General features: G+C 38.2%; 5 protein-coding genes across 5 annotated transcripts; all 5 read left to right on the top strand.

Annotated features, from left to right (window-relative positions):
- The first annotated feature begins 491 nt into the window (after positions 1 to 491).
- On the top strand, positions 492 to 6350 carry LOC18019256 (U-box domain-containing protein 51). The gene is given in 9 exon segments (XM_006399656.2): positions 492 to 2129; positions 2306 to 2312; positions 3397 to 3587; positions 3672 to 3745; positions 3846 to 4180; positions 4265 to 4547; positions 4640 to 4741; positions 4827 to 5952; positions 6048 to 6350. Coding segments are annotated over 9 exon segments (3639 nt in total). The 5' UTR covers positions 492 to 622; the 3' UTR covers positions 6062 to 6350.
- A 965-nt stretch (positions 6351 to 7315) lies between these two features.
- LOC112086851 (leucine-rich repeat extensin-like protein 3) lies at positions 7316 to 7834 on the top strand. The gene has a single exon (XM_024156916.1). It carries the CDS (start codon positions 7316 to 7318, stop codon positions 7832 to 7834), a length of 519 nt encoding a protein of 172 aa, XP_024012684.1.
- Positions 7835 to 8493: 659 nt separating this feature from the next.
- Positions 8494 to 12142, top strand: LOC18019255 (conserved oligomeric Golgi complex subunit 8). The gene is made up of 12 exons (XM_006399655.2): positions 8494 to 8800; positions 8896 to 9048; positions 9489 to 9637; positions 9774 to 9851; positions 9963 to 10056; positions 10152 to 10226; positions 10311 to 10607; positions 10696 to 10763; positions 10862 to 10916; positions 11053 to 11191; positions 11338 to 11522; positions 11671 to 12142. Exons 1-12 carry the CDS (start codon positions 8675 to 8677, stop codon positions 11959 to 11961), a joined length of 1710 nt encoding a protein of 569 aa, XP_006399718.1. The 5' UTR covers positions 8494 to 8674; the 3' UTR covers positions 11962 to 12142.
- A 10831-nt stretch (positions 12143 to 22973) lies between these two features.
- LOC18019254 lies at positions 22974 to 23644 on the top strand. The gene has a single exon (XM_006399654.2). The coding sequence runs from the start codon at positions 23118 to 23120 to the stop codon at positions 23439 to 23441; it is 324 nt and encodes a 107-aa protein (XP_006399717.1). The 5' UTR covers positions 22974 to 23117; the 3' UTR covers positions 23442 to 23644.
- Positions 23645 to 24733: 1089 nt separating this feature from the next.
- Positions 24734 to 27428, top strand: LOC18019253 (probable magnesium transporter NIPA9). The gene is made up of 9 exons (XM_006399653.2): positions 24734 to 24957; positions 25208 to 25306; positions 25417 to 25546; positions 25640 to 25728; positions 25970 to 26026; positions 26152 to 26210; positions 26456 to 26576; positions 26743 to 26891; positions 27083 to 27428. The coding sequence occupies exons 1-9, from the start codon at positions 24847 to 24849 to the stop codon at positions 27300 to 27302; spliced, it is 1035 nt and encodes a 344-aa protein (XP_006399716.1). The 5' UTR covers positions 24734 to 24846; the 3' UTR covers positions 27303 to 27428.
- The last annotated feature ends 296 nt before the right edge of the window (positions 27429 to 27724 follow it).

Below are 27724 nucleotides of genomic sequence, written 5' to 3'. Positions count from 1 at the left end.
TTAGCAACTCCACCACTGCAACTCGTGTATGAATGCTTAGTTTTTCATCAAAATGTTTTTTTAATAGGAATCGCCACCCGAAATTGTTAATTAATTTCACAAAAATTCAATAGGAAATGGAACAATATGTAGTACTTTATCCGACATGCTTAAAATAGTGACAAAACATAGTAAAAACGTTGGTCAAATGTAAATTGCTTTGATTAAAAGCACGCAGCACGCAAATTTAAAAGAATTTGGTTATGTTGGATCGATCATGATCAATGAAGTTTGCTTCCATATTTAGTTTAATTTAAGTTTTAACAACAAAAAACCCGGTTCGGCCTTTTAATGTACTACTGTCTGAAATTAAAAGCCAAAACAACTAAAGAATGTAACAAAAACGAGGAGAAAAAAAAAACAAATAAGAAATTAAACAATATCGGAAAAGAGAAAAGAGGTGCCCTAGTAAAGTCAACTTGCGTGTTCACACTCGTTCCACAAGGTTCGTCTCTCACCTCAAAATCTGTCGAGATTTCTATTTATGAACCCAAAAGAAAAAAAATAAATCTTCTCCTCCAATCCAAATTGAATACCTTTTTTTCAAAGCAAGCTCACAAAAACGTGAAAGAACACGACTTCGATGAAAGCCGCCTCCGCCGCCGTTTTCCGGAAAGGAATCGACGAGGCCGTAGACGAGGAGGAAGAAGAGGTCTGTAATGTCTTCGACGGCGAGGTAAAGAGCCAGACGACGTCGTCCAAGAGAAGCCACGACACGAAAAAGCTCAAGGGATTTTTCACTTCATTGCTTTTGATGGAGGAGCACGAGAAGCATGACCAGGAAGCTCGTAACGCTGCTTCCCGCCGAGAAATGTCCGAATTCCAGTCTAATTACCGGAAAAGAGCTAGAACTATGACCGATTACTACTCCGATCTCAACGATTACTACACCGATGCTGAGGAAAACGGCGATATCAATCGGAAGAAGTTACGCGTCTCACGCGCCGTCGCTTCCGTGTCTGCTGCTGCGACTGAGTGTTCGGAGATTGAGGCGGAGAGCAGCGAGGTCACCGGATCCGGATCGGTTCGCGGTTCGGGTCAGCAGAGGCGGTTATGGGTTAAGGATCGAAGCAGAGCGTGGTGGGAAGAGTGTAGCCGATTGGATTATCCAGAAGAGGAATTCAAAAGAGCGTTTCGAATGTCAAAGTCGACGTTTGAATTAATCTGCGAGGAGCTGAATTCGGCGGTGGCGAAAGAAGACACCGCGTTGAGAAACGCGATTCCGGTGCGGCAGCGAGTCGCGGTTTGCATATGGAGATTAGCCACCGGAGAGCCACTCCGTCTAGTCTCGAAGAAATTCGGTTTAGGAATCTCCACTTGCCACAAGCTTGTTCTTGAGGTATGTAAAGCGATTAAAGATGTTCTAATGCCCAAGTATCTTCAATGGCCAGATGATGAGTCTCTGAGAAACATCAGAGAAACATTCGAATCGATTTCTGGTATTCCAAACATTGTTGGCTCCATGTATACAACTCACATTCCGATTATAGCTCCTAAGATCAGTGTAGCTGCTTATTTTAACAAGAGGCATACTGAGAGGAACCAGAAGACTTCATATTCGATTACAATTCAAGCCGTCGTGAGCCCAAAGGGTGTATTTACTGACTTGTGCATCGGATGGCCCGGGTCAATGCCTGATGATCAGGTCTTGGAGAAGTCATTGTTATACCAAAGAGCCAACAATGGAGGTCTTTTGAAAGGCTTGTGGGTCGCTGGTGGACCGGGTCACCCGCTATTGGACTGGGTCTTGGTTCCATACACGCAACAGAACTTGACATGGACGCAGCACGCCTTCAACGAGAAGATGAGTGACGTGCAGAGAGTGGCTAAAGAAGCGTTTGGGAGGTTAAAAGGACGATGGGCGTGTCTGCAGAAGCGGACTGAAGTGAAGCTGCAGGATTTGCCTACGGTTTTGGGTGCTTGCTGTGTGCTTCACAACATATGTGAAATCAGAGATGAGAAGATGGATCCGGAGCTGATGGTTGAAGTGATTGATGATGAGGTTTTGCCTGAAAACGCATTGAGATCGGTTAATGCAATGAAGGCAAGAGATACTATCTCACATAATCTATTGCATCACGGACTCGCGGGTACTTCTTTCCTTTAAAAAAACAGACGACAATGGAAATGTTCTTTTCCTATATGAGAAACTAAAACTCACTTTGATTCTTTGGTTTATGCATATTGTATTGTACCTTTTAGATCACAGATGTTATATGAGGCAATAGGAAGAAACTTACATTATATATAATATACATACTATAAGCAAGAATGTGTAATATAGCTCAATGAGATTTCATTCTCTGGTAGTGTGAGATGAGCCAACAAGGTTGGTTTTTAACCCTTGTGTTATGGTGCTCTAATAAAACGACATGTTTTGATTATACTTAACTGAAAAAACGACACGAGTTCCAATTTGTTGTTACATACTACTTGTTAGTCTTGAGGGTACGTCACTCGTTTGTCTAGTGGCTCTAACTCAGCAAGCGACTCACCAATGACAGCCACTCTCTTTTCGGACCACCGGTCAGATGCTCACCGACAAGCGAGATACAATTTTTAATTTCCTCACTCTTAATTATTTTATTATCATCAATCGCCTTTTAATTTGTTTATTTTTAAGCGGGTTTAGATCCGCATATCTATAGATATCTTGATTTTAAGGTGGATATCTGAAACTCGTAAATCACTAACCCAGGCCTTCTTATTTAGATATTTTAAAATTTCAACCTATATAAATTGTCACAAATTAATAAAATATTCACCCCTTCATTCACATCTTCCCATTGAAAAGCACACTAGATAAAGATTTTTTTAACGACCCTAATTTACTCAAATGGATATAATTGGATAATTATTTAATCTATTCGAGTGATCCAAACGGACCCAACGCCATCCCGAACCCAAAATGAAGATTCCTATCCATTTTATAGCAATAAAACTGGAAAACCGGTATTTAAGAAGGAAAAAAAAAAGATTTGCATTCTAGAAATTTTTGAAAATCCCACAAAAAAAAAAGAGTGGAAGACCTTAAAAAAAGAAAGTTAAAAAACAATGGCTAATATAAATCTTGACTCCCGCTAATTTCTCTGATTTTGTTCAAAGGGGAGAAAGTTAGTTAATAGAGTCTCTTCCAGCATCACCCATTTGAAACAGGGAAGAAGAGAAGAGAGGAGAGAAAGTTAGAGACCAGAGAAGAAACCTTACCCCATCTTCTTTCCTCTTCTTTTCTCTCCTCTCTTCTTGTTCATTCCCAGACACGGCCCCGACTTAAGTCTGGTCTTGTCTGGTGACACCTGAAAATATTATAATTATACATATATTTGTGTTGGGATTTTTTTCAGAATTTCTCTGTAGATCGATTGATTGATAAAAAATGGCTCGTTACTCATCGGACGATGGGCACGCGCCAGTGAACTCGACGGTGGTCGCCATTGACAAAGACAAGAACAGTCACTACGCTGTTCGTTGGGCCGTCGATCATCTCTTTAATCTGATCAACAATCCCAACATGATTCTAGTTCATGTTCGTCTTAAAAATTCACACCGTAGGTATCTTCTCCTCAATTCCCATTGATAAACACAAATCATATCTTCTAAATTGGGTAACCCATGAAAAATTCTTGTTGCAGATGGAGGAAACAATGATAACGATGATTTAAATCAGCTTTTTGTTCCGTACAGAGGATATTGTGCGCGAAAAGGGGTATATAATCAAATAATCTCCTCTGTTTTCTCATTCAAGCATTTCGTCAAACACTTGATATGCACGCATTGTATATTGATTTTTTGCTTTGTTCTCTTAGATTTCAATGACGGAGGTTATTCTGGAAGATACCGACGTTGCGAAAGCAGTGTTGGATTACGTTAACAATAACCTTGTGAACAACATCGTGTTGGGATCATCCTCAAAGAACCCTTTCGCTAGATCTCTCAAGTTCACTAAATCCCACGACGTTGCTGCTTCCATCCTCAAATCGACGCCTGAGTTTTGCTCCATCTACGTCATCTCTAAAGGCAAAGTCCAGTCTTCACGAACAGCTCAAAGGCCTATCACCAATACACTTGTCCCACCTCGTGCACCATCGTCTACATTTCATCTCCAGAATCTACCTGACCCTGACCAAGATCCTGTAGCCAGGTATAAAACAATACCAATGTCACTTCTTTCTCTTATATGTTGTTTTGGTCAACCAACAAGGGTTTCATTCTTGAGATATCGTAGGGTCCAGCGTAATGCGAGAAACACAACTCTAGAGAGGCATGCTCATGATAATGGCTTCAACGCTGTGAGAGATAGGCATAAAAGTCCTGCAAATGGATCATTGGACTTTAATCATGACTTTAGGCAGGGAAAAAGTCAAAAGAACTCTATGGGACGTAGTTCGTTTTCTGATGAATCCGATGTTGGGACTCTCATGATGGGTTCCATTGATCTTACTGCTCACAATTTTGATATCGTTGGTGGATCTGGTTCTTCTGATGAGTCAGTTAATTCACAATCCAATGTATGGTAACAGTAGAACTATTAAGTTTTTGATAGATCGAGTTAAAGAAACAAGATTTAGTATGAAGTAAATGGCTGGGTGATTATTTGCAGAGAGATATTGAAGCTGAGATGAAAAGGTTAAAGATTGAGCTCAGGCAAACCATGGACATGTACAGCTCAGCCTGCAAAGAAGCACTTAATGCAAAAAAGAAGGTAAGAAATACAGGTGTGTCAGAGGTAGTTGATGAGGATGTTATCCTGCTCCATCTAATACGTTCTGTCTCTCGTGTTTCTGTAGGCGAATGAACTTAATCAGTGGAAAATGGAAGAAGCTCGAAGATTTGAGGAAGCTAGGAGTGCTGAAGAGGCAGCCCTGGCTGTTGCAGAGATTGAGAAGGCCAAGTGCAGAGCTGCAATGGAAGCAGCTGAGAAAGCTCAGCGAATGGCGGAATTGGAAGGACAAAGAAGGAAGCAAGCAGAGATGAAAGCAAGAAGGGAATCTCAGGAGAAAGACCGTGCTCTCAGTGCTTTGGTGCAGAATGATGTCCGGTACAGAAAATACTCTATAGAAGAGATTGAAGAGGCTACTGACAGGTTTGCAAGCAACAGAAAAATAGGAGAAGGAGGGTATGGACCAGTCTATAAAGGCACACTTGATCACACTCCTGTTGCCATTAAAGTCTTGAGACCTGATGCTGCTCAAGGAAAGAAGCAATTTCAACAAGAAGTCGAGGTTCTAAGTTGCATAAGACACCCTCACATGGTTCTTCTTCTTGGTGCGTGTCCGGAATATGGGTGCTTGGTGTACGAGTTCATGGAAAATGGGAGCTTAGAGGATAGACTCTTTCGTAGAGGAAACTCGCCGCCTCTTTCATGGAGGAAAAGGTTCCAAATAGCAGCAGAGATCGCTACTGCACTCTCCTTCATTCACCAAACAAAGCCAGAGCCTCTGGTTCACCGTGACCTAAAACCTGCCAACATTCTCCTAGATAGAAACTATGTGAGCAAGATCAGTGACGTTGGATTAGCTCGGTTAGTCCCCGCGTCAGTGGCTGATACGGTCACGCAGTACCACATGACATCTGCAGCAGGAACGTTCTGTTACATAGACCCCGAGTACCAGCAGACAGGAAAGTTAACCACGAAATCAGACATATATTCGTTAGGGATAATGCTGCTTCAGGTCATCACTGCAAAGAGTCCAATGGGTCTGGCTCATCACGTGTCGAGGGCAATCGATAAAGGAACTTTCAAGGATATGCTTGATCCTTCCGTGACTGATTGGCCTGTCGAAGAAGCTATAACTTTTGCGAAGCTGTGTCTAAAATGTGCCGAGCTAAGAAAGAAAGATAGACCAGATCTTGGAAAGGATATAGTTCCAGAGCTTGTCCGATTAAGAAGCTTGGGGATGAACAACGAGTCAGGTAAATGACTACATATAAAAACCTAAACAAAGTCTTATACTTTACTAAGTAAAACTCAATCGCTTACACTTTGAAAATGCTGTTTTATTCATTAGGATGCGAGAGTTAACAACTGGGTCTGAAGATCTTATATTATCTTAAATCTTTTGAAGAGTTTTATGAGGACCTGGATAGAGAGATTGCTTGCTTCTCAAGAAAGAAAGTTAAGATAGTGGTAAGTGAAGTGTCATGAAGAGATGACTTAACTAAAATCTAACCCTTGTCAATATTATATATCTCTGTAACATACTTCCACCTTTCGGCTTTCCGATGAATAGTATTGAACAAAAAGCAATGATTTATATGTTAATGTTCACTTCTCGTAGCCTATCTAAGATGAAGCTATTGATTTATTCAAACTTTGTCATTTTATGTTGTTCCGCTTAATTTACTTATCTAGTAGTAGATAGTAATTTAAAAACGCCGTTAAATACATATTGTTTTCTCGAGATAGGCAGCTAACACATTTTTTTAATAAATAGTTTATAACACGCTACCAGACGTTAATTCGAGTATCTGATTACAACTACAAGTCTACAAATAGCACTTGGGGCCAAACAGTAGAGAGACTATAAACAAAAACAGGAGAGATTATAAACAAAAACAGAAATAGAAGAGATATTATAAAGATGAAAGAATCAATCTAGTGCCGATTATTGTTAAAATGAAATTGATACAAAGCTAACTTTGAAAGCAAAGTATAAAAGAACAATGACAGAACAAAAAGGGGATTTGGAGACACTTTTTAGTTAATTAGTTGCCTCATAAAATGGGGGTTTTGAGTATACATTGAGAAACGAATATACTAACGCAACTAAAATTATATCGACAGTTTCTGTTATACAGTTTACGAGTATATTGACATTCCACTCTCACCTCCAACTCCTGCTAAATCCTAGCATAATTTGCCTGAAAAATATTATATCTAAGCAGAAAAATATGATCCCACATAATCAAATTGAATTTGATTGTTTTAAGCACAGTGGTTGTATTCAATAGTCAAAATATAAACAAATCTAGTCGTTTTATCACCTAAATATCATCTGTAAATTGTAAAACTAATTGTAAATTATGTTTGCATCTTAATCCTTAGAAAAATAAGTAATACGTAGCTTAACATACACTGATACATACATTGTCCGTTCTAAACTTTTTTATATTCTCAATCTTAATTTTTAACTTTCCAGCAAAATACAATCCATCAAGAAAGCATCTTCGTATCAAACCCACAACGTGATGATTTATAAATGTCCAACCAAACTAACTAAGCAATGAACGAACATTCCACTCCAAACACCAATTTTTAGGTTATCATCAATTCATCATGGGCCTCTTCATCATGATCATGGTCATTGCCATTTTAGTTGCATCATCACGGTCCGATCAATCAGATGTCCTCACTCCTCTTTGCATCAGCGAATGCTCCACGTGTCCCACCATTTGCTCTCCACCGCCCTCCAAACCCTCTTCCTCCACGTCACCACCTCCGTCTCCTTCATTGCCGCCATCCTCTCCGCCACCGCCACACAAACGCTCTCCACCACCGCTTTCACAATCGCCGCCGCCGCCGTTAATCACCGTCATCCATCCGCCACCACCACGATTTTACTATTTTCAGTCGACACCACCGCCACCACCAATTGCTTCAGATGTGAAAGGCTCGCCACCATCACCGCCATCGCCAAAGGGACAGTCACAGGGGCAGCAGCAGCAGCCTTCTTACCCATTTCCTTATTTCTATTTCTACACCGCATCAGATGCCACTATTCTCTTTTCTTCATCTTTTTTGATTTCTCTGTTTATACTTTTTCTATCTGTTTTTCTTAACGCTTCGTTAGTGTAAAAGACTCCTATATTGTTACGTAGATACTACTAAAATACTATTGTTTATTCATTTTTTGGTGTAATATAAGATCAAAATTTTCATCAATGCGATATCGAACATCAAAAGCAGACGTTAATAAAACAGAATCACATCAAAGTAGTAGATTTTGGTCTGTGAAAACTAGCTACTCGGTCTAATATCTAGTTCATATTGTCCATAACCAAGTCGGACATAGACTATCGACCTTTTTTTTCTTGTGCGACGGACATAGGCTATCGACTAAAAGTTTAAAAGACTAAAACTATTCACTATATCCCCGTTGTTTTTTTTTTTACCGCAAGTAAATGTATCATTAAATTATTTAGGTTACGTACCCTGCTAAAAACTGCACTGATTAAACCATTTTTTGCGCATGTAAATGTGAATTCAATATACATGCCATGTATGTGGATTGTGACAAGAATACGTGGATGACTTTATTTCTATTTTCATCTGGTGGTTAAATCGATTTTTGTATAAATAGTTTCATATCTAATGACAGGGCCGAGGATATGAATGGTGTTTTTTTATAAAAAAAAAACTGTCACGTATGTATTAATTAAGTATTATTTTTTTGTTTTGTAATTTTGTTTCTATCAAAATTCTTTTAATCCTTAATTAACGCAGTGAAAAACATGCGAGTGGGGAGAAAGAAAAGTGAAAGAGCGATTTCAGATCCAAACAGAGAAAGAGTTTACTGAAACATTTGGATGTTAATCCATTGAAGAAAAACCGTGAAATCTCATCTATTGTTTTTTGGATCTACATCAATTCTTCGAGGAGATTTTGATAGGATCGCCTACAGGAGGAAGATCCGGAATGGCAACGGAGGTCGGGGAGATGTCTCCGCCGGAGGCGACGGCGAGTCTTCTCTCCCTCGCTTCCGCCTCTCAGCAACCGTACGTTTCCGAGCTCCTCTCCTTCACTCTTGATCGTCTCCACAAGGTTTCTCTCTCTCTCTCTCTTTCTCTGTATTATCTTCTCTTGACATCTCTCTGCGCTCATGGATGTCTGAATCATGTGGGTTACTGAATTTGAAGGAGCCGGAGCTGCTTCGAGTGGACGCAGAGCGGATTCAGAGGCAAATGCAAGAGGTGGCGGTTGGAAATTACCGCGCATTTATCACCGCTGCAGATGCTTTGCTTGCGATCCGCCAGGAAGTATCCTCCATTGATAAGCATCTCGAGTCTCTGGTAAATTTACCTTTGCGTTCCATATCACATTGACTTCTCCTCCTTCACTTGCTTATGTCTGCCTGGTTTTGAATCTAACTTAAAGTTCTGAATCTTAGCCGATTAATTACGATTAGTAACAGTGAAATTAGAAAATCGATTGGAATCAAGTCAAGTTGCAGAACCATCCATGATGTTTCATGCCCTATGCTTTTGTATACAGTGTATGCGAAACTTGGGAGATTGATCTTGTTGTGTTGTTGTCTAAGTAGGCAGCTAACGTCTTGAAAATAGGTGAATGAATCGTTGGATTAGGAATGTAGCTTGAGCTTTCGATGTTTTCAGAAAGCAAGATCGGTTCTTGCACAGCATCCACTGACTTTAGCACTTGCATCCTTGGAGAGAAGAAAAATTCTTTCAAAATTTTGATGTCGGAATTCTGTACTTTTCCCCTTTTGCAGATTGGCGAAGTCCCAAAAGTAACGTCTGGTTGCACAGAATTTATCGATTCTGCTGAGAATATTCTAGAGAAGAGGAAGATGAACCAAGCTTTGCTGGCAAATCACAGCACTCTTCTTGACTTGCTTGAGATTCCTCAGCTTATGGACACGTAAGCTACTAGACTTCGTGCCAAGAAGTTTAATCTTCTCTCTTGTCTATCTCTGCTCATTCCTTTCATGAGAGAAAAGCCGAGCAACTTCTATATGTTTATAAGCTCTCTTCAAAATAATTTATATCTTTGTCAGATGCGTGAGGAACGGAAATTTTGATGAGGCTCTTGACCTGGAAGCATTTGTATCGAAACTTGCAACCATGCATCCCAAGTGAGTGTATTTTTTGTTTTTTTTTTTGTTATCTTTCTCCCAACATAATTTCTTTGGCTACGTAAGGCCTAGCTATTATCTCTTACGATTTAATCTTCTCTCAATGTCAAGGTTGCCTGTTATCCAAGCGCTTGCAGCGGAGGTTAGACTAACAACTCAGTCACTTCTCTCACAGCTTCTCCAGAAACTGCGCTCAAATATACAGGTTTCATGTGAATATAGTCTATTTGTATAGAGTGAATTATAGTTGAGTTTAGTAATCTAGGAGGCTCAATATTTTGTAGCTGCTCTCTGTTTCAGTTGCCAGAATGTCTACGGATTATTGGTTACTTACGCCGAATAGGAGTCTTTGGCGAGTATGAAATGCGATTGCAGGTGAATTTTTATGACATATAACTTTGAATTATTCCTTTCATTGTATAAGCTCTGCTTCACTTCTGAATGTTCTTGTCTGTGCAGTTCTTAAGATGCCGTGAGGCATGGCTCACTGGAATTCTTGAGGATCTAGATCAGAAAAATGCTTATGAGTATTTAAAAGGCATGATTAACTGTCATAGAATGCACCTATTTGATGTGGTTAATCAATATCGAGCTATTTTTGCTGATGATACATCGGGGAGTGAAGAAAATTATGATGGTGGACTTCTGTTTAGCTGGGCCATGCATCAAATAACATCACACCTGAAGACTCTGAAAATTATGCTCCCAAAGATTACTGAAGGAGGATCGCTATCGAATATTTTGGATCAGTGCATGGTTGAGTTCTTTTCCATCTCATATATTCCCTTTTGAATACTCTGTGCAACTCTGATTGACATGTTAACTTCTTCTCATGACCACACAGTACTGTGCTATGGGGCTTGGTTGGGTTGGGCTAGACTTCCGGGGTTTGCTTCCTCCACTTTTTGAAGAGTAACAATTCTTCTTCTTATATATATTTTATTTGTTTCTGTCATAGTCTTTACTAATTTGTTAGCAAGTTCAGTATTCAACTCACATACTTTCTACAGGGCGGTTCTAAACTTATTCTCCAAGAACATGAACACAGCAGTTGAGAATTTTCAGGTGGGTAAATACAAAAAAAGTTTAACTTTTGCTCTGGCATGGAACTCAACTCAGATATAAAATACCTGTTCTTATGAATCAAATGTTGTACTCTTGAATTTCTCTGTTAAATTCTTCATGATGTTTTTACTTCCAGTTAGTTTTGGATTCACATCGATGGGTTCCATTACCATCTGTCGGCTTCCCATCAAGCGGTATTAATGAAGGTAGCAAAGATGACGTCACACCTCCATCATACTTAATGGAGCACCCGCCCCTTGCAGTTTTCATAAACGGTGAGACTATGATACGGTATCAGTTTCTTATATTTATGAATGATATAACCAATGATGAATGTTCTAACGATTACAAAATGATGCATATAAGTGTAGCTCTTTTTTTCAGTCTAATTTGCGATTGATAATCCTGGCTACGTCCACAGGTGTATCTGCTGCATTGAACGAACTACGTCCTTGCGCCCCACTAAGTCTGAAGAATGTTATTGCTCATGAATTGATCAAAGGACTTCAGGCGGTCTCTGGCTCTTTACTTAGATACAACACAACTCGGATGCTTCGACTCAATGAATCCAATCTCTTCCTCTCACTTTGCCGAGCTTTCGTCGAGGTACAATTTTACATCTCAACTCAAAATTGTATCAACAAGTAAAATTGAGTTGTCTAAATAGCGCAGTTGTGGATCGGTTTGATTTTTCCAGATTGAACACCTCTCTGTCTAACTCACATCACTGTTTTTTCTTCTTTTTGGTTGTCAGGTAGTTTTTCCACATTGCGCCACATGCTTTGGCCGGTGTTATCCAGGTGGTGCCACTATCGTTATGGATGCTAAGAGTACATATGACGGTCTAGGTCGCATCTTAGCCGCTTCGTCCTCTCCTGAACCATCCAACAAACTCGCAAAGGCCAGCAGCATTGACGCAATGAGTGCATCAGAGAACGGTGTAACCTCCCAAGTCGAAGAAAAACAAGTCGAGAGTCCGAATGAGAAAGAAGAGAACAGTCCCATCCCCTTGCAGATTCCTGAGGCAACATCACCCGAGTCTTGAAAGATTTTCTTATAAAAGAAGAAGAAAAAAAATATATATAAAGTGAAAATTAAGTGAAGAACATCGATAGATTATCTAAATATAAATTCGATAGGACTATTTTGAGACTTGATCTAAATCGTTTATGTTTCTTTAAACAAAATGTTTTCTGATAATTGAAGAGAAACTAAATTAGGAGCCATTCTTGACATTGCCAATTGTCGGCTTCGAGCTGTCGTGACACAAGATCCTAATCTAGTCCAGTCCTCTTTTGCTTTCGTAATAGTTAAATCTTTCTTTGGGTGGATTATCGGAGTTAATTGGCCGCATATAATCAATAAATCTAATTTGATAGTCGTTTGATACGTCTAACTGCATAACACAAGCATTCCAACGTTCTTAATCCAAAATGAAAATTTCTCCATCTCCAAATAATAAAACAAAAGTAATATCTCTGCTTATAAGAAAAATTCTTAACAAAGAAAATCTCGACAGAATTGGAGAACAATTTTTTTAAAAGTGAAGACTTCAATTCAAAGATTAAATGAAATAGCAACAACAGCTAGAACAACTTTGAGGTGTGATATTTAAGCTTTCTTCAACAAATGTGGAGAGATTTTATTACACTTTCAATTTGTAGCTGCCATATATAGTAATTCTATGATTTAACATTTCCATTAGAAAAATTCGGATAATGAAGAAAGCATAAACTACTGCCGATAAACATATGATCTTGTACATTCGACATTTGGCCATCCCTAGTCATATAGATATCAGTTACATACAAGCTATATATAAACTATGTCTCATACCTCCAAATCAATTAGCTATAATCCAAATTGTCTCTAATCCAATAAACTTTAGAGCCGTTTATATTAATTGTTGTAAGACATTCCGGATCGTTTGTTTCGTCACACGGGGTTCTCAAACTTTCTAGAGTCCACTCTTTAATTGTGTATATACGAGTTGATTGGCCGCATATAGTCTCAATAAACCATATCGTCTAAGTTCTAACTCCAATGTTATTATGGAAAATTCACCATATATATAATCATGAAATATCTAAAAGGTACTTAATATATAGCAATTTTAAGTTTTGAAAGTATGTTCGAATACATGATAAATGATATTTTTGCTTCTTTGTCCAGATCTCCGCAGCTCCGCTTGTCTTGTCTCCCAGATTCTATTGTTTCTCAAACCCTGCATATATTCTACAGAAGTACGAGTGCTCCAGCAATATATATATACCAGAAAAGGTTAAAAAATAGTAATATACTTTTATATATAGCACATAATTCTGAGGAAAACAAAAATAAATCCCAACATATATACGGTGTAATAATATTAATAGAAATCATCCGTAGATCAGATGTACCGTGTGTGCGTTTTACAATCAGAACATAATATTTGATTTAAAAACAATTATTTGATCTTTTAAAATGTTTAAAAAATATTAGTCTAACAAACTACTCGTACCGCAAATTACTTTTTCTGATTAACAATATTTTAACTATTGGTCCATAATCGTTTTAGTCATAAACCAGTTTTTGGTAATACGTGTTGACAATGTTGAGAATAAGACGTAAATCATCCTTACTCTAAAAAAAAAAAGAAATTCGAGCTTGGGAGATTCCCCAAAGAAATAGCTTCTAATAACAAGAGCAACCCTGTGCGAAGTTACCTCAAATTACTTTGATCAGTTTGGTGATAATATCACTAAACCCTTAACGATAATCAAACCAAATCGAGATATTTAATTTACAGCTATAATTACACATGTTCGAGAGAGAGAGAGAAGGGGTGACAGAGAGAGAGTAAGCACACATAGCTTCAAGCATGAAACCCTAGTATGCAAGAAAGCCACCATGTGTGCTCACTCTCTTCTGTCACCTCCTGTTACCTTAGATACTCTGCGCATGTGATGTGACAAGACTCGAAAAGCTTGGCTAGTTCAAAACAATCGATTTTAACCCATAAACATTTTAACCCATAAACCTACTTTTATAGGCACATATATATCATTGTTCAAATAGGGAATTATGAACAAGACTGCACCTTATATCTTTCTATTTTGGATGTGGGAAAAAACTGAGACCTGTCGGGGCTTTTTATAGCCAAAGGAAGAGAGAGATTGTGGTACAGAAAAAGAAAGAGATAAACTCAACTCAAATCTCTCTCATGAATTATTATTGATAAAGATTGTTCCGTTTCTAACCACGTGAATTGCTATCTATCTATTACGATGCTGACTTCTTTAGTTCACCTTTTGCTTTTGCTATTCAAATAAAACACATACCTTGAAAATTTATCATCAAAATTTTTTTGCATTCACGATTATATCTCATTAGTATAATTTTATCTACGTATACCTATATTTGTAATGTGTTGTAATATGCTTTAACACACACACAAAAAAGACTGCAAATATGCTCTTGGAAGTCTTGGTGGCAAGTTACTTACGGAATATCCTAAAATGAGTTGTTAATGTGCACAACGTATCAACTTAATAATGCACATGTGTATAACTAATGGTCCAAAACCTTTGGAACAAAATATGGATGAAGTTTCTCCCAAAAACAAACCATTGGGTGAATTCATACCAGGAATAGATTAATTGTAAATTTGGAGGAAAGCATGGATTACTTTTACTTTTTATAAGCAAATTAATGGGATAAAAAAAGTAGACCGACCAATTACCAATCAACAGAGCCTTAGCATGAAAAAGTTCAGCCACCCCCAAATATTCAATACGGCGCTAAAGCATCTTAAAGCATGCATGCTTTTTCTAAAATATATATAAAAAAAAACATTTAAAAATTGTATGCGTACTATGCAATATGCTCTATTTCAATACAATTTCCTCCATCAAATTCGTCTTTGATTCCCTTACAAAAATATAATATTGTTACACGAATCTTTCAGTCGAAACATATAACAAAATGCATGTCACTGACTCATTGTTGTAGAACGACTTGTAACCTAATAGTTTGTACTTTGTACTAATCTTTTTTTTATAGAAGGTCTATAATAAAAATGTGACGAGATTTATTATAAAAGAAAATGAGACGAGATTCAACCTAAAAAGAAAATAAGATAAATTAATATGTTAAGAATCTGAGATTAAAAGACATGATATAATATCATATAGATGATATGAGTCATTCCTTTATTGCTAATTAGGTTTAAAATACTTTTTGTAACTAATTTTATTATTTTAGTTTTAATGTTCTGATTGTTTCATAATTTTTTCTCTTTTGCTTAGCTATACGGTAGTTTCTTAATTTACCTATACACAAAATTGCTATCTCATTTTTACTTTTTTAAAAAAAATCTTCAAATCGACGGCGATATGAGATTGCGAATATGTAATGATGACATCTGACCTGGTGCATTGTAGCATCCGTGCGTACAACCAGGTTCAGAGTAGAAGATAGTTGGTTTTTTCCCTGTCAAGATGAAGAATATATAACCTTTATCAATTTGTCCCAAAAAAAAATATATCTATAACCTTTATAAAAATTATGAAGAATATATGGGTGTTACCATACCAATATACATACAAGTTTAAAGAAGATGAAGAATGCATACCACTAAGAAATAAACAATTAATCTTAGCTAAAAATTCCCAAGATGGAAGTTCGCATATGTATGTACTTCCTTGACAACTTTCCTTTTTGGGTAAAACACACGCAATAAAACCCTTCATACTTTTATTTTCCTTTTCCGGTTATGTTCTGCATTTTTGATATTATTTACATTATCATTATTTGTTAAATATTTAAATTATTCTTGTTATTATACTTGTGATTATTATTATATGGATAGACTTGTGATAGCACTTAAGGGGATAATAGCCTAATTTATTAACAGTATCCCCTCATCGGAAAATTTTACGCCATATTTGTGATGGAAGAAAATTGCGTACGTAAATATATGCAACTCTGTTTGGGAACAATATTTATGTCTTGTTACTTATTGACCGAAATGTACAATAAAGGAACGTTAATAAATTAAAGAAATTCTGAAAATTAAGTACCTAATGGTTGGGTAATGTATATTTTCATCTACAAAATTGATTGTTAGATATCTACTTCAAAATTATAGGCAAATATATGTCATATGTAAATAAATCAGATGATAAGGGAATAAACTTTTGAAGTTTAGAGGGACATATTCACTTTGACTTCTAATTTGGATCCATTATGGATTCGGTGTTGCTTGAAGTCGAAGCCTCAACAAAAAGAACCTACAGTAAAAAAAGAAAATGTAAATCAAAATGCCTTTAGACACTTCGAGTAATACGGAAAAAAAAGACACTTCAACTAAAACAAGTTATAAGCAAAATAATTGTGTTGCAATACTTCATCTATTCAATCAAAATTGATAACCACTTTACCATTTATCAGTGAATCTTATATTTAGTCTCTTTTTTTGTCTTTCTTAAATCACATATATGTCAAATACGATACTTACCAATGTTTGGTGTACTATAAAAAAATAAACATGTATTATATTTGTATTATGGTGGGAAAACATGTAATATACATACGTATTAAATCATGGTGTTAGAGATGAAGAGGGCATGATCGTGGGACAAATGATATTTACTACTAATTGAAGCTACCACATATGTGTGGACATGTGCTGATCAGATGTATATTTAGCAATTTTGGGATCAATTAGAAAGAATAGAGAGAGTCAGAGATGTATGAGTGACCACACAAACGTTATTTTAAAATTACTATTAAGATTCTCCTCCGATACACAAACTCTATTTTTCCACTTTCGGCGTGGGAATCACGTGGAGAGCCCCTAAGAGAACACGTAGTCGGAATGAATCTGCCGACCAAACCCCACATCGTAAGTGGACATCAGAACCACGCTGGTCCATCTCATCATTTATCCCTTCTTCTAGATTTTGAAATCGATTCGCTTTAGATTTGATCCTCGGTATATGGCTTATCTGTTTCCCGGTTAAGTAATCGACCGGAAATGTTAAGGAGCCTCCGGGCTTGGGCTCGGGCTCGAGCATAAGGCCTAAGAGGACTAAGAAAGGTCCAATTTCGCTGCATCTGTCGGCATCCAGATGTTTCAAAAAGTTGTTTTTTAGTCAGGTTTCTGACAATTAAGAGTTAAAAAAAATTGTAAGAATGTTGTGAAAACTTAGAAACTTTATTAATCACTGGAATGTATATATAGAGTACATAGGGAATTTAGGTTAAGTACAATGCCCTGATGAGCCTAATGGGCCGGTATAAGAGTCCATATATGATATGTGTTATAACACTCCCCCTTGGACGAGTGAACCGGGTCAGCTACTCAATCGGGATCTCGATAATGCGCTAGGGAATGTTGCCTCATTAAAACCTTACCAGGAAAACCCAGTGGGACAAAACCATGGTGAGGGAAAAAGAGTACAACACGCATTACTCCCCCTGATTGTAGCATCACTACAGATCTCTAAGTCTATACATTCCTATCTGTTTGACGAGCTTCCGGTGTGTTGAAGTAGGCAATGATTTGGTGAAGAGGTCAGCTGAATTCTCACTGGATCGGACCTGCTGACCGCTGAGAGTGCCGTCCTTCTGCCAGTCTGCGGTTGAGAAGAACTTCGGTAGAATGTGCTTCGTCCGATCTCCTTTGATATATCCTTCCTTGAGCTGAGCTATGCATGCCGCGTTGTCTTCATACATCACCGTGGGCTGTGTGTCTTCGTCCATACCACAATCTCTGCGGATGTGCTGAGTCATGGAGCGCAGCCAGACGCATTCCCTACTAGCCTCATGAATGGCTAGGATTTCAGCATGGTTTGATGAAGTGGCAGTGAGTGTCTGCTTCATTGATCTCCAAGAGATGGCTGTTCCTCCATGCGTAAAAACGTAGCCAGTTTGAGACTTGGCAGTGTGCGGATCTGATAGATATCCTGCATCGGCGAAGCCGACTAACCCATCTTTATTTTGGTTAGTATAGAAGAGTCCTAAGTCTTGAGTACCTCGAAGGTATCTTAGGAGATGTTTTATACCGTTCCAGTGCCTCTGAGTTGGAGATGAACTATATCGAGCGAGGAGGTTCACGGCGAAACATATGTCTGGTATAGTGTGACTAGCCAGGTACATTAACGCTCCTACAGCACTGAGGTATGGCTTTTCAGGACCAAGGATTTCTTCATCATCCTTTTTGGGACCAAGAGGATCATCACTTAAGCTTCTAACTACCATTGGGCTGGTCAATGGGTGAGCTTGGTCCATATTAAATCGCTTGAGTACCTTTTCGATATAAGCCGATTGATGCACAAGGATTCCTCCTTTGATGTACTCAAGTTGTAATCCCAAACAGTACTTTGTTTTGCCTAGGTCTTTCATTTCGAATTCTGCTTTTAAGCAGTCGACTGTTTGGGAGATCTCACCAGATGTTCCGAGGATGTTTAGATCATCCACGTATACTGCTATGATTACAAATCCTTTGTTTGAGTACTTCTTGATGAAGATGCATGGACTTATGGGGTCATTTTTGTAGCCTTCTTTGATGAGGTAATCACTGAGGCGGTTGTACCACATACGCCCACTTTGTTTCAGTCCATACAAGGATTTGTTCAGCCTGATGCAGTATTGATCTCGAGATGCATTTTTGTCTTTTAGTTCAATGCCATCTGGGAGTCTCATATATATTTCGTTGTCCAGGGGCCCATAGAGATATGCGGTTACAACATCCATTAACCGCAGATCAAGATTTTCTCTTATGGCCAGACTTATGAGGAATCGGAATGTTATTGCATCCACCACTGGAGAATAAGTCTCCTCATAATCGATTCCGGGTCTCTGTGAGAATCCTTGTGCTACAAGCCGTGCTTTGTATCGAACGACTTCACCGAGTTCGTTCCTTTTGCACACAAAGACCCATTTGTGGCCCACTGGCTTGATGTGTGATGGGGTCCGGATGATCGGACCGAACACGTTTCTGAGTTTGAGACTCTTTAACTCCACGTTTATGGCTTCTTTCCATTTTAGCCAATTTGTTCGATGTGTACACTGTGTTATTGACGTGGGTTCTAGATCCTCTTGCGTGAGCGCAACATCAAGTGCTACTTTGTATGCAAAGAGTGCATTTAAGTCGACTTCTTTTCGATTCCATTGTATTCTGGACATATTGTAATTGATGGAGATCTCATTGTTATCTTCTGAACCTGGAGATTCGGCGTCCCGAACTTCCATTGAGGGTTCATTAGATTGAGTCTCAGCCGCGGCTATGTCTGATATTGCAGGAATCCCGGTTTCGGTTATTGCATCTTTCTTTGATTTCCGGGGATTCTTATCTTTGGAACCGAGAGGTCTGCCCCGTTTGAGACGTGGTGCAGACTCTGTAGCAACTTGGGTCTGTCCCGTTGGGACAGCTATTCGTACTGGTGCATTACAAGCTGGGATGTACGATTTGGTTACTTTGGTCGGATCAGCAAAGGAATCTGGCAATTGATTAGCTAGCTTTTGATAATGAATAATCTTTTGGATCTCTGAATCACATTCTAGAGTCCGAGGATCTTGCCAATTTAATGATGTTTGATTCCATGAAAGATCTTTGACCAGCTTGTTTGTCTCACCACCTAAAGAGGGATATACCGATTCATCGAATTGGCAATCCGCATATCTGGCCTTGAAGAGATCTCCAGTGGTTGGCTCGAGATATCTTATGATGGTGGGAGAGTCAAAACCAACATATATTCCCATCCTTCTTTGAGGTCCCATTTTGGTTCGATGTGGTGGAGCAATGGGTACATATACTGAACACCCAAATGTTTTGAGATGGGAGATGTCTGGCTCATGACCCGAGAGTAGTTGGGATGGGAATATTTGTGTTCACTAGATGGCCGGATGCGTATGAGTTCAGCAGCATGTAATACTGCATGTCCCCATGCTGAGGCCGGGAGCTTTGATCTCATGAGTAATGGTTGGGCTATCCATTGAATGCGTTTAACGAATGATTCAGCCAATCCATTTTGAGTATGGACATGTGCTACAGGATGTTCCACGGTTACCCCCATGGCTATACAGTAGTCATTAAACGCTTGTGAGGTAAATTCACCAGCATTGTCAAGGCGGATAGTCTTTAGTGGGAAGTCAGGGAAATGGGCCCGCAATTTTATGATTTGGGCCAAGAACCTAGCGGAGGCTTGGTTCCGAGAGGACAAGAGACGAACATATGACCAACGGATCGATGCGTCTATAAGGACCATGAAGTACCGGAATGGTCCGGAAGATGGATGTATAGGTCCACAGATATCGCCCTGGATTCTTTCTAGGAAATGAAGTGTTTGTTTAGAGATTTTAACTGGTGAAGGCCGAGTGATCAATTTGCCTTGAGAACAAGCTGTGCACATGAGGTGTTGAGGATAAGCTCGGTTTTCTTTGAGGGTATGCCCTTGAGAGTTTTGAATTAGTTTACGCATCATATTTGCACCGGGATGACCGAGCCGGTCGTGCCAAATAGTATAATCAGTAAACCGGGCTTTGAGAGTGGTATTAGCTTCAATCATACTGACTTTAGCATGGTAAAGTCCAGTAGAGAGCGCGGGTATGGTTTCGAGGATTTGTTTATGGCCGTCTACGGTTTTAGTGACTAGGAGGGATTCTTTGTTCCCTTGACCTTGGGTTTCTATGTGGAAACCATTCTGTCTTATATCCTTGAAGCTCAGAAGATTTCTCTTCGAACTAGGAGAATATAGAGCATCTGGTATTTCAAGTTGTGTGCCATTTGATAGCAACACATAGGCATGGCCATATCCTTCGATAAGGTTTGAGGGACCCGCGATGGTGCTAATATTTGCGGTTTGATAGGTTAGGTTTATGAAGTAACTTTTGTTTCTTAAGATAGTGTGGCTGGATCCACTATCTACGACTATGGTTTCCATTTGCTTTTCCACCTTTGGATTTCTGACAGGCTAATGAAACTGGGAGCTAATAGACCTCAGTTAGTCGCTACAAATTCCAAGGATTGATCACCAAAACTGGAGAAACTGCTGGTTGAAGAAGGAAAAACTCGGATCTGGTTTTTTTTTTTTTTCGGTTGATCGTCGTGTACTGTAAGTGTGCGTGAGGGCGCGTCCGACGTTGGATCGACAAACGGTTTTCACCAGTAGATTCGTCTCGTCGAGGGCTTCGATTTGATATGTAGATCGTCTTCTGGTTCCTCACGGTTTGGAAGATATGCGTCTTTTAAGTTTCGACTTGCTTTTAGGGTTTTGGTGGTGGCCGGATTTATTAGGGTTTTTCGCTCAGAGAGTCTTATCGTGCTGATAACGTGTTGTGAAAACTTAGAAACTTTATTAATCACTGGAATGTATATATAGAGTACATAGGGAATCTAGGTTAAATACAATGCCCTGATGAGCCTAATGGGCCGGTATAAGAGTCCATATATGATATGTGTTATAACAAAGAACACTTTATATGGTAATAATTTTTTATAATAGTTAAATTTAACCAAAAATTAAATTTTGATAAAGAAATGATATAAAAATAACGATTATGATAATAATGACGGGTACAATGTTATGATATGTGTCTAATCGTGATTATGCGACTGCGGCACCCAAGTCAGGATTATATGACTTTTTTTAAAAAGCTAATCGTGAAATGTGTATATATTTTATAGACTTTATTAAGTCTTGAAGTTTTGGAGTGAGTCTAATTATTATTACTTTTTTCCTTTGTTACTTTTTTCCTTTGTTTCATCTTGTTAGAAGTCTGGAACGCACGAAAACAAAAGGATTTATTATATGTGAGGTGTGGTGAATAATTTTGTATGTGTGCGATAAAATGGATATAGAAACACAATTGCATTCGACCAAAAACAGAAACACAATTGCATTCGACCAAAAACAGAAACACAATTGCTAGGCTATTAATTTCACTGCCGAGATGTTACAGAATAATCAAGGGTACATTCTTTGAGTGAATTTTTATATGTTTACTTTGATTTATGAAAAATACCATAGGTTTCATTATGCATGCGTGACTACGTGTGTAGGTGGGGATTTGAGAACATTGTTTGAGTGTGTGCGAGATATGAGTCATTACATAGATAAGACTGAAGTGAAAACTTGTCTCGGTGTTGAAGATTGTGTCAGTTTGTGTTAGAAATAGAAAGGTGGAAACGTTTTAGATCTTCTTCCCCGTGTGAAATTTCTCTAAGTGTTTGTTTTGTCTTCATATCTGATCTGAAAGTGTTTTTTTTTTTTTTTTAAAAAAAGAGGACTATCGATTTTTAATCAAAAAAGGTTTTTAAAAGCATTAGTATCGATTTTTCCGTGGACCAAAGAGGAGATGGTTTGACTTAGTTTCAACCTAGGAGATGGGGAAGAAGATCTTGGTAATTTTACCCTTCTTCTATGTTCCAACATATTCAGACTTAACTGTTATGTTAACAAATCTGGTTCAATTGGTATGTTATACACAATGATCTCTTTTCATATTTTTTCCATGTAACGTTTACTTTTGAACCTTACTACCTTAGCTATGACCAAAAAAAAAATTTAAATGTATTTAAAACTATAATTTAGTGATACTTTTAATTATTAAAATTTGATCTAACTTTTCATGTAGTGAATGATAGCTCGTGGAAAATCAAGCCATTGATTAAAGGTTTACATATGGTCTTTTATGTTTGCTGGTAGTCACGTTCATACGAATATGTGAATACCAACATCACGCCAACTAAATTTTGGGTTTTTGCTGCACATTATTATTATACACAACTTGCCATTGACCGTTCTTCACATCAACGGTCAACTATTTTAAAAGAAAAAAACAACATTTCCACTATTCTTAATCTCGTCTGAAACTTAATTAGTTAGCAAATCAATTCTCGTTAGCCCCCTTATATGTTGAAAATGACATTACAAATCTTAAATTTAAACTCTTCTTCGCGTTAAAAATTCTTAAATGCGACTCTATATATTTGCTTTTTCAGTATTGTTCTTAAAAACAGCCACAAAATAAATAAATAAAATAATATGAAATATAACGTCCGAGTGTCGTCAAATTGAGACCAGCTCAAAAGACACGGCTTCCTTTGCGTTACACTAATATTCTCCTCCTTTGTCTCTGCAATCATTCTTCTTCTCTGAGCTGTAACACAAGAACAAAAAAACAAAGAAAGACTCTCTCCAAGTCTCGCCGGCTTCCATGGAAGATTACGGCCGTCAACGACCGTACGGAGACGGAGGGATGCAGATCCAGCCTTACCACGGTGCTCCGGGAGCCGGCGATTTCAGGAGTTACAGCGCTTCGTACGCGACGGCGACGGAGAACAATATATACGATCTGAAAAAGGGGAAATCGATAGCGAGATCGAAATCGTGGGGAATAACGGACCCGGAGCTCCAGAGGAAGAAACGGGTCGCGAGTTACAAGATGTATAGTGTTGAAGGCAAAGTCAAAGGCTCTTTTAGAAAAAGCTTCAGATGGCTTAAGCAGAGGTACACGCAGGTCGTCTATGGTTGGTGGTGAAAGTTTTCTCCTTTTTTTTTGTCTCTTCTTGAGCTTTGGATCTTCTTCTATTTTTGATTTCCTCAAGTAATTATGATCTGTATTGTCTCTCTTTCTCTTATATATCTCTGTGTGTTGTAATCTTGAATGTAACTGTGCTGGCTGCATTTCCACAAATCATATATGATCATTTAGTTTCGCAAAGTAAAAAACCTTTGGATAGATATCTTCTTGTGGAAATTTTATGCCCTTGACTAAGATTATTTAGTTTACCAAAATATTGTTCAGAGTAGATTGTGAAAGGTTCAATGGTTTTACCAAGTGAATGAGATATGATCAATATACATCTATAGTCTTATTTACCATTAGATTTTGATATGGTTAAGGGGTTTTTTTTTTGTGTGTTTACTGATTACATCTGGTGAGGAATCAATCTCGCACTAGCTGGTTTTAATTTTTGTATTCATCCCATTTGCATAACTCTTCATCAAAAAGCTCTGCCTTTATTCAGCAATAGAAAACAATTTTGCGGGTTAGAATGATCCTTGGTAAAAATTCCTTTAAATCTTGAGGGTTTCCTTTCTGAGTAGAGTTTTTTTAGGGGGACCGTTTCTCAATTAACTTACTTTGTCGGCTTTGATCTGAGCCTGCACTTGCAAGACTCGATATGTTAATCTGTCATGGAGATTATCCACTTTGTGATCAGGTCAATGTTTTCCACTGATAAGTTCTTTGAACATAATAATAAACCTGTGGCAGACTCATACTATTCTAACATATCACAACATAATTTCGAATATCGTTACTCTGTTTCAAGTCTTCTACAGCATAAAGGGAGTTTTGTGCCGATAATATAAAAGACCTCTTCTCGTTGACCCAAAAAAAAAAAGACCTCTTCTCTTCCACTATCCAGTTTCGGTTTATTTTACAAGGCGTTGGCAGACAAGATTAGCTCAGCTAAACAATGTTTTGATGCTTGAACTTTGTTTTGGGTTATTGACTATTTAAATACCTCAGCTTCGTCAACGTATACTCGAGTCATATTTAAAGGTAACGCTATATATGCACTTGACATATGTATGCAATGAAATTGACAAAGTTTTGATTATAAAAACATGAAAAAGATAATTTGGACATGAAAACGCCAATGAGCTTTTGGAACAATGGAGGTTAAGCAGTCTTTGCAACAAAAAAAAAAAAGAAGTTAATTATTCATCGAAAAAGGTCAAAAAAATTCGATCACATAAGCTTAATTTTGTTGCCATACACACTGATATGTTTGAATAAACAATTGCTGCTATAAACAGAAAAATTAATATTTCCACGGCCTTTCAACAACTATAACGTAAGACATCGGCAAAAATCATTCCGTCGATAAATTTCGGAGCCCAACTTTTTCGGTTTTTCGTCGGCGTTTGGGAGAATCATGTGGGAGTCGATTTGCCTGACGCTTCTGGCCACCGCCGGTAACAATATCGGCAAGGTCCTGCAGAAGAAGGGCACTATTATCCTCCCCCCTCTCTCCCTCAAGCTTAAGGTCTCTCTCTCTCCCCCTCTGATGTTTTCGATTTCGATTGCATGATATTCCCCAAGTCTCAGTTTTCGTTTGAATTGGTCGGATCTCTGACGTTCAAAGATTAACCCAACTTTCTGGGAATTGTGGATGGAAATTCGATTTCGTGTTGGAAATACAGCTAATCCGATGATTCATTGCGGTATTCGAGTATTCAGGAATTGGATCCGTGTTATGGAAAGCTCACGTTTTGATCACAATTTCCGAATTTCAGGTGATAAGGGCGTATGCTGAAAATAAACCTTGGGCGTTAGGTTTTCTTATGGACATTTTTGGGGCTTTGTTGATGCTTAGAGCACTATCGCTTGCGCCTGTAAGTGAACTTCTCTATTCGGATGCAAGAGATAGTTTTGCCTTTCGAGATGTCTAAGGTTGATGATAAATGGCTGATTTGTGTATATTTTTTTGGAAACCTGCTTTCAGGTCTCTGTTGTTCAACCAGTCTCAGGATGTGGACTTGCCATTCTTTCCGTCTTTTCACATTTTTATTTGAAGGAAGTCATGAATGTTTTTGACTGGATCGGGATTACCGTCGCCGGTATTGGCACCATAGGTAATATCTTGTGCTTACTGTTAGCTGTTTAAGATATGATGATACCAGAGAAAATCACATGTTAGATTTTGAGGATTTATCTATTTGCTCTAGGAGTCGGTGCTGGTGGTGAGGAGCAAGAAGCATCATTGATATCTGTCTTCCAGTTGCTGTGGCTAGCATTTGTTGTTGCCATCTTGTTTGTAGGTACCTTTCATCCGTGGTATTTCATAAGAAAGTCTTCCTCTTTTGAGATCATCTTCTTCTATATTATGTTGACTGATGGCTTTCCCTTTACCCGTATTTATCCTTTCCAAGTCTGACGAATCAAACAATTGGGTTTCTATTTTCTTTTTCATCTTTTTTTATCAGACAATATCACTTTTTTGGTGTGGTAATTGGCAACGTTTCTGATAACTCTTGTTTTGAAAATTTGGGATATAGGTACTACTAAATGCGTGGCTTCATATCTTCAAACGCCAGCGCAGGGAGCAGGAGCTGGTATATTATCCTCTTAACTCTCTGATTGTTTAGTTTTGTGAGCTATAAGACCTAGTATCACCGCTAATGTTATTGTTGTCTTTTTTTATCCTACCAAACCCACTTAGCCTCGTTTTGGTTTGCAGGTAGAATATGAAGTGGTGGAAGAAATTATATATGGATTGGAATCTGGAATTTTATTCGGGTATCTTTCGCTACCCATGAACATCAAAGAGCATATCTTTTTGGTCTTACATTCCTAGCCTCTGATATTTACCTCTCATCATCTCCTATATATCCATCAACGTGTGCTGTTGATTTTCGAAACATATAAGGACCAATGTGCTGGTGTATCTGCAGAAACATTTCCAAAGAGACTTAAAACTATATTTGAACTGTATTATAGTTTGGTATATAGCTGACAACAGTTTATAATTCGTTTGATCACAGGATGGCATCTGTAGTATCAAAGATGGGTTTTGTATTCGTGGAGCAGGGATTTTCTGCTATGTTCATTCCCATGTGCATTTCTATTAGTATATGCTGTAGTGGGACAGGGTTTTTCTACCAGGTAATTTCTCCTTGCAAGGCTTTTTTACGTCCTCATAGTCTGATCTGCATATGAGTATGGAATATACAGTTAGTTATAACATAAAAGGATTCTCAACCTGTGGTTTATATACAGGTTATTTAAGTCATGACGATACCATGTCTTTTTTTTTTCCTTACTTTACCAGACTCGGGGACTAAAACATGGGAGAGCAATTGTAGTATCCACTTGCGCTGCTGTGGCATCAATTGTAACAGGTGTGGTTGCAGGAATGTTTGCTCTTGGTGAGAAATTGCCAACTTCACAATCTGGACGGCTTTTACTTCTCCTAGGATGGTAAAGTTCTACTCACTATCTTACTGTATTGTCAGTATGTTAGTTGAAAGAAATTCAGATTTCTATCAGAGCCATTAGAGATGAAACATCATATTGATCTTGCCTTACATATCGTTGTGTGCATGAACGCAGAACCGATTGTAGAAGTATAGTGTTTAGATGATTAAAGACTCTTGAAACGTTTTTTGCAGGTTATTTATCATGCTAGGTGTTGTATTACTTGTGACTTCATCACGGCTTATCCGACATCTTCCACGGTCATTCCGGCGTTCCAGACAGAGCAGTGTAGAGAGAGGTTTCAGCATAAGGCGGACAGCTTCTCACGTAGCAAAGGATACAAACCCGAGTGCTGTTATCCAAGCAGCGACATTGCACCATCTCTTATCAACCCCATCAAAAGAGAAAGACTAAGGCTTTAACAAATTTCGATTCGGTTTATGTTTGAGAGATTTGATTTGTTAACTGCCTGAATGAGTAAAGTAAAACCAAATCGGCCGCTGTTAAATATTTTGGCTAAAGCTTTATAATGTCTTTGTTTTCCATGGTCTTCTTTTCTTTGGTACAATACATTAAATTAATTATATTGAGAAAATTATAAACTCAAAAATATTGATGTGCAAGTAGGTTGTTGGTACTGAAAGTGAAAAAGACCGGTTAACCAATTTTAAGTTGGGGGAAGAGATGGAAGAAAGTGAGATATGCATAATGCAAGAGAGAAACCCGAACATCAAATTAGGTTGGTGCTTAACCTATATTGGTACCAAATCAGGACATACATCAAAAACTGAGGGAGACAAATATGTTTGACAATGAAGTGACACACTTCACATTTT

The sequence above is a fragment of the Eutrema salsugineum genome, unplaced genomic scaffold (genome assembly GCF_000478725.1).
Source record: "Eutrema salsugineum unplaced genomic scaffold, Eutsalg1_0 scaffold_2, whole genome shotgun sequence".
NCBI classification, from domain to species: domain Eukaryota; kingdom Viridiplantae; phylum Streptophyta; class Magnoliopsida; order Brassicales; family Brassicaceae; genus Eutrema; species Eutrema salsugineum.
The sequence above is the reverse complement of the archived record's forward strand: the minus strand, read 5'-3'. Positions and strand labels throughout refer to the sequence as shown.

Excerpts from the sequence above, each read along its gene's own strand:
- LOC112086851 (XM_024156916.1), top strand. The coding sequence starts at position 7,316 with ATGGGCCTCTTCATCATGATCATGGTCATTGCCATTTTAGTTGCATCA.
- LOC18019255 (XM_006399655.2), top strand. The coding sequence starts at position 8,675 with ATGGCAACGGAGGTCGGGGAGATGTCTCCGCCGGAGGCGACGGCGAGT. Across the intron at positions 10,608-10,695 it reads ATATTTTGGATCAGTGCATG|TACTGTGCTATGGGGCTTGG; the intron begins GTTGAGTTCTTT and ends ATGACCACACAG. Across the intron at positions 11,523-11,670 it reads TTTGCCGAGCTTTCGTCGAG|GTAGTTTTTCCACATTGCGC; the intron begins GTACAATTTTAC and ends TTTGGTTGTCAG.
- LOC18019254 (XM_006399654.2), top strand. The coding sequence starts at position 23,118 with ATGGAAGATTACGGCCGTCAACGACCGTACGGAGACGGAGGGATGCAG.
- LOC18019253 (XM_006399653.2), top strand. The coding sequence starts at position 24,847 with ATGTGGGAGTCGATTTGCCTGACGCTTCTGGCCACCGCCGGTAACAAT. Across the intron at positions 24,958-25,207 it reads CTCTCTCCCTCAAGCTTAAG|GTGATAAGGGCGTATGCTGA; the intron begins GTCTCTCTCTCT and ends TCCGAATTTCAG. Across the intron at positions 26,577-26,742 it reads GGACAGGGTTTTTCTACCAG|ACTCGGGGACTAAAACATGG; the intron begins GTAATTTCTCCT and ends TTACTTTACCAG.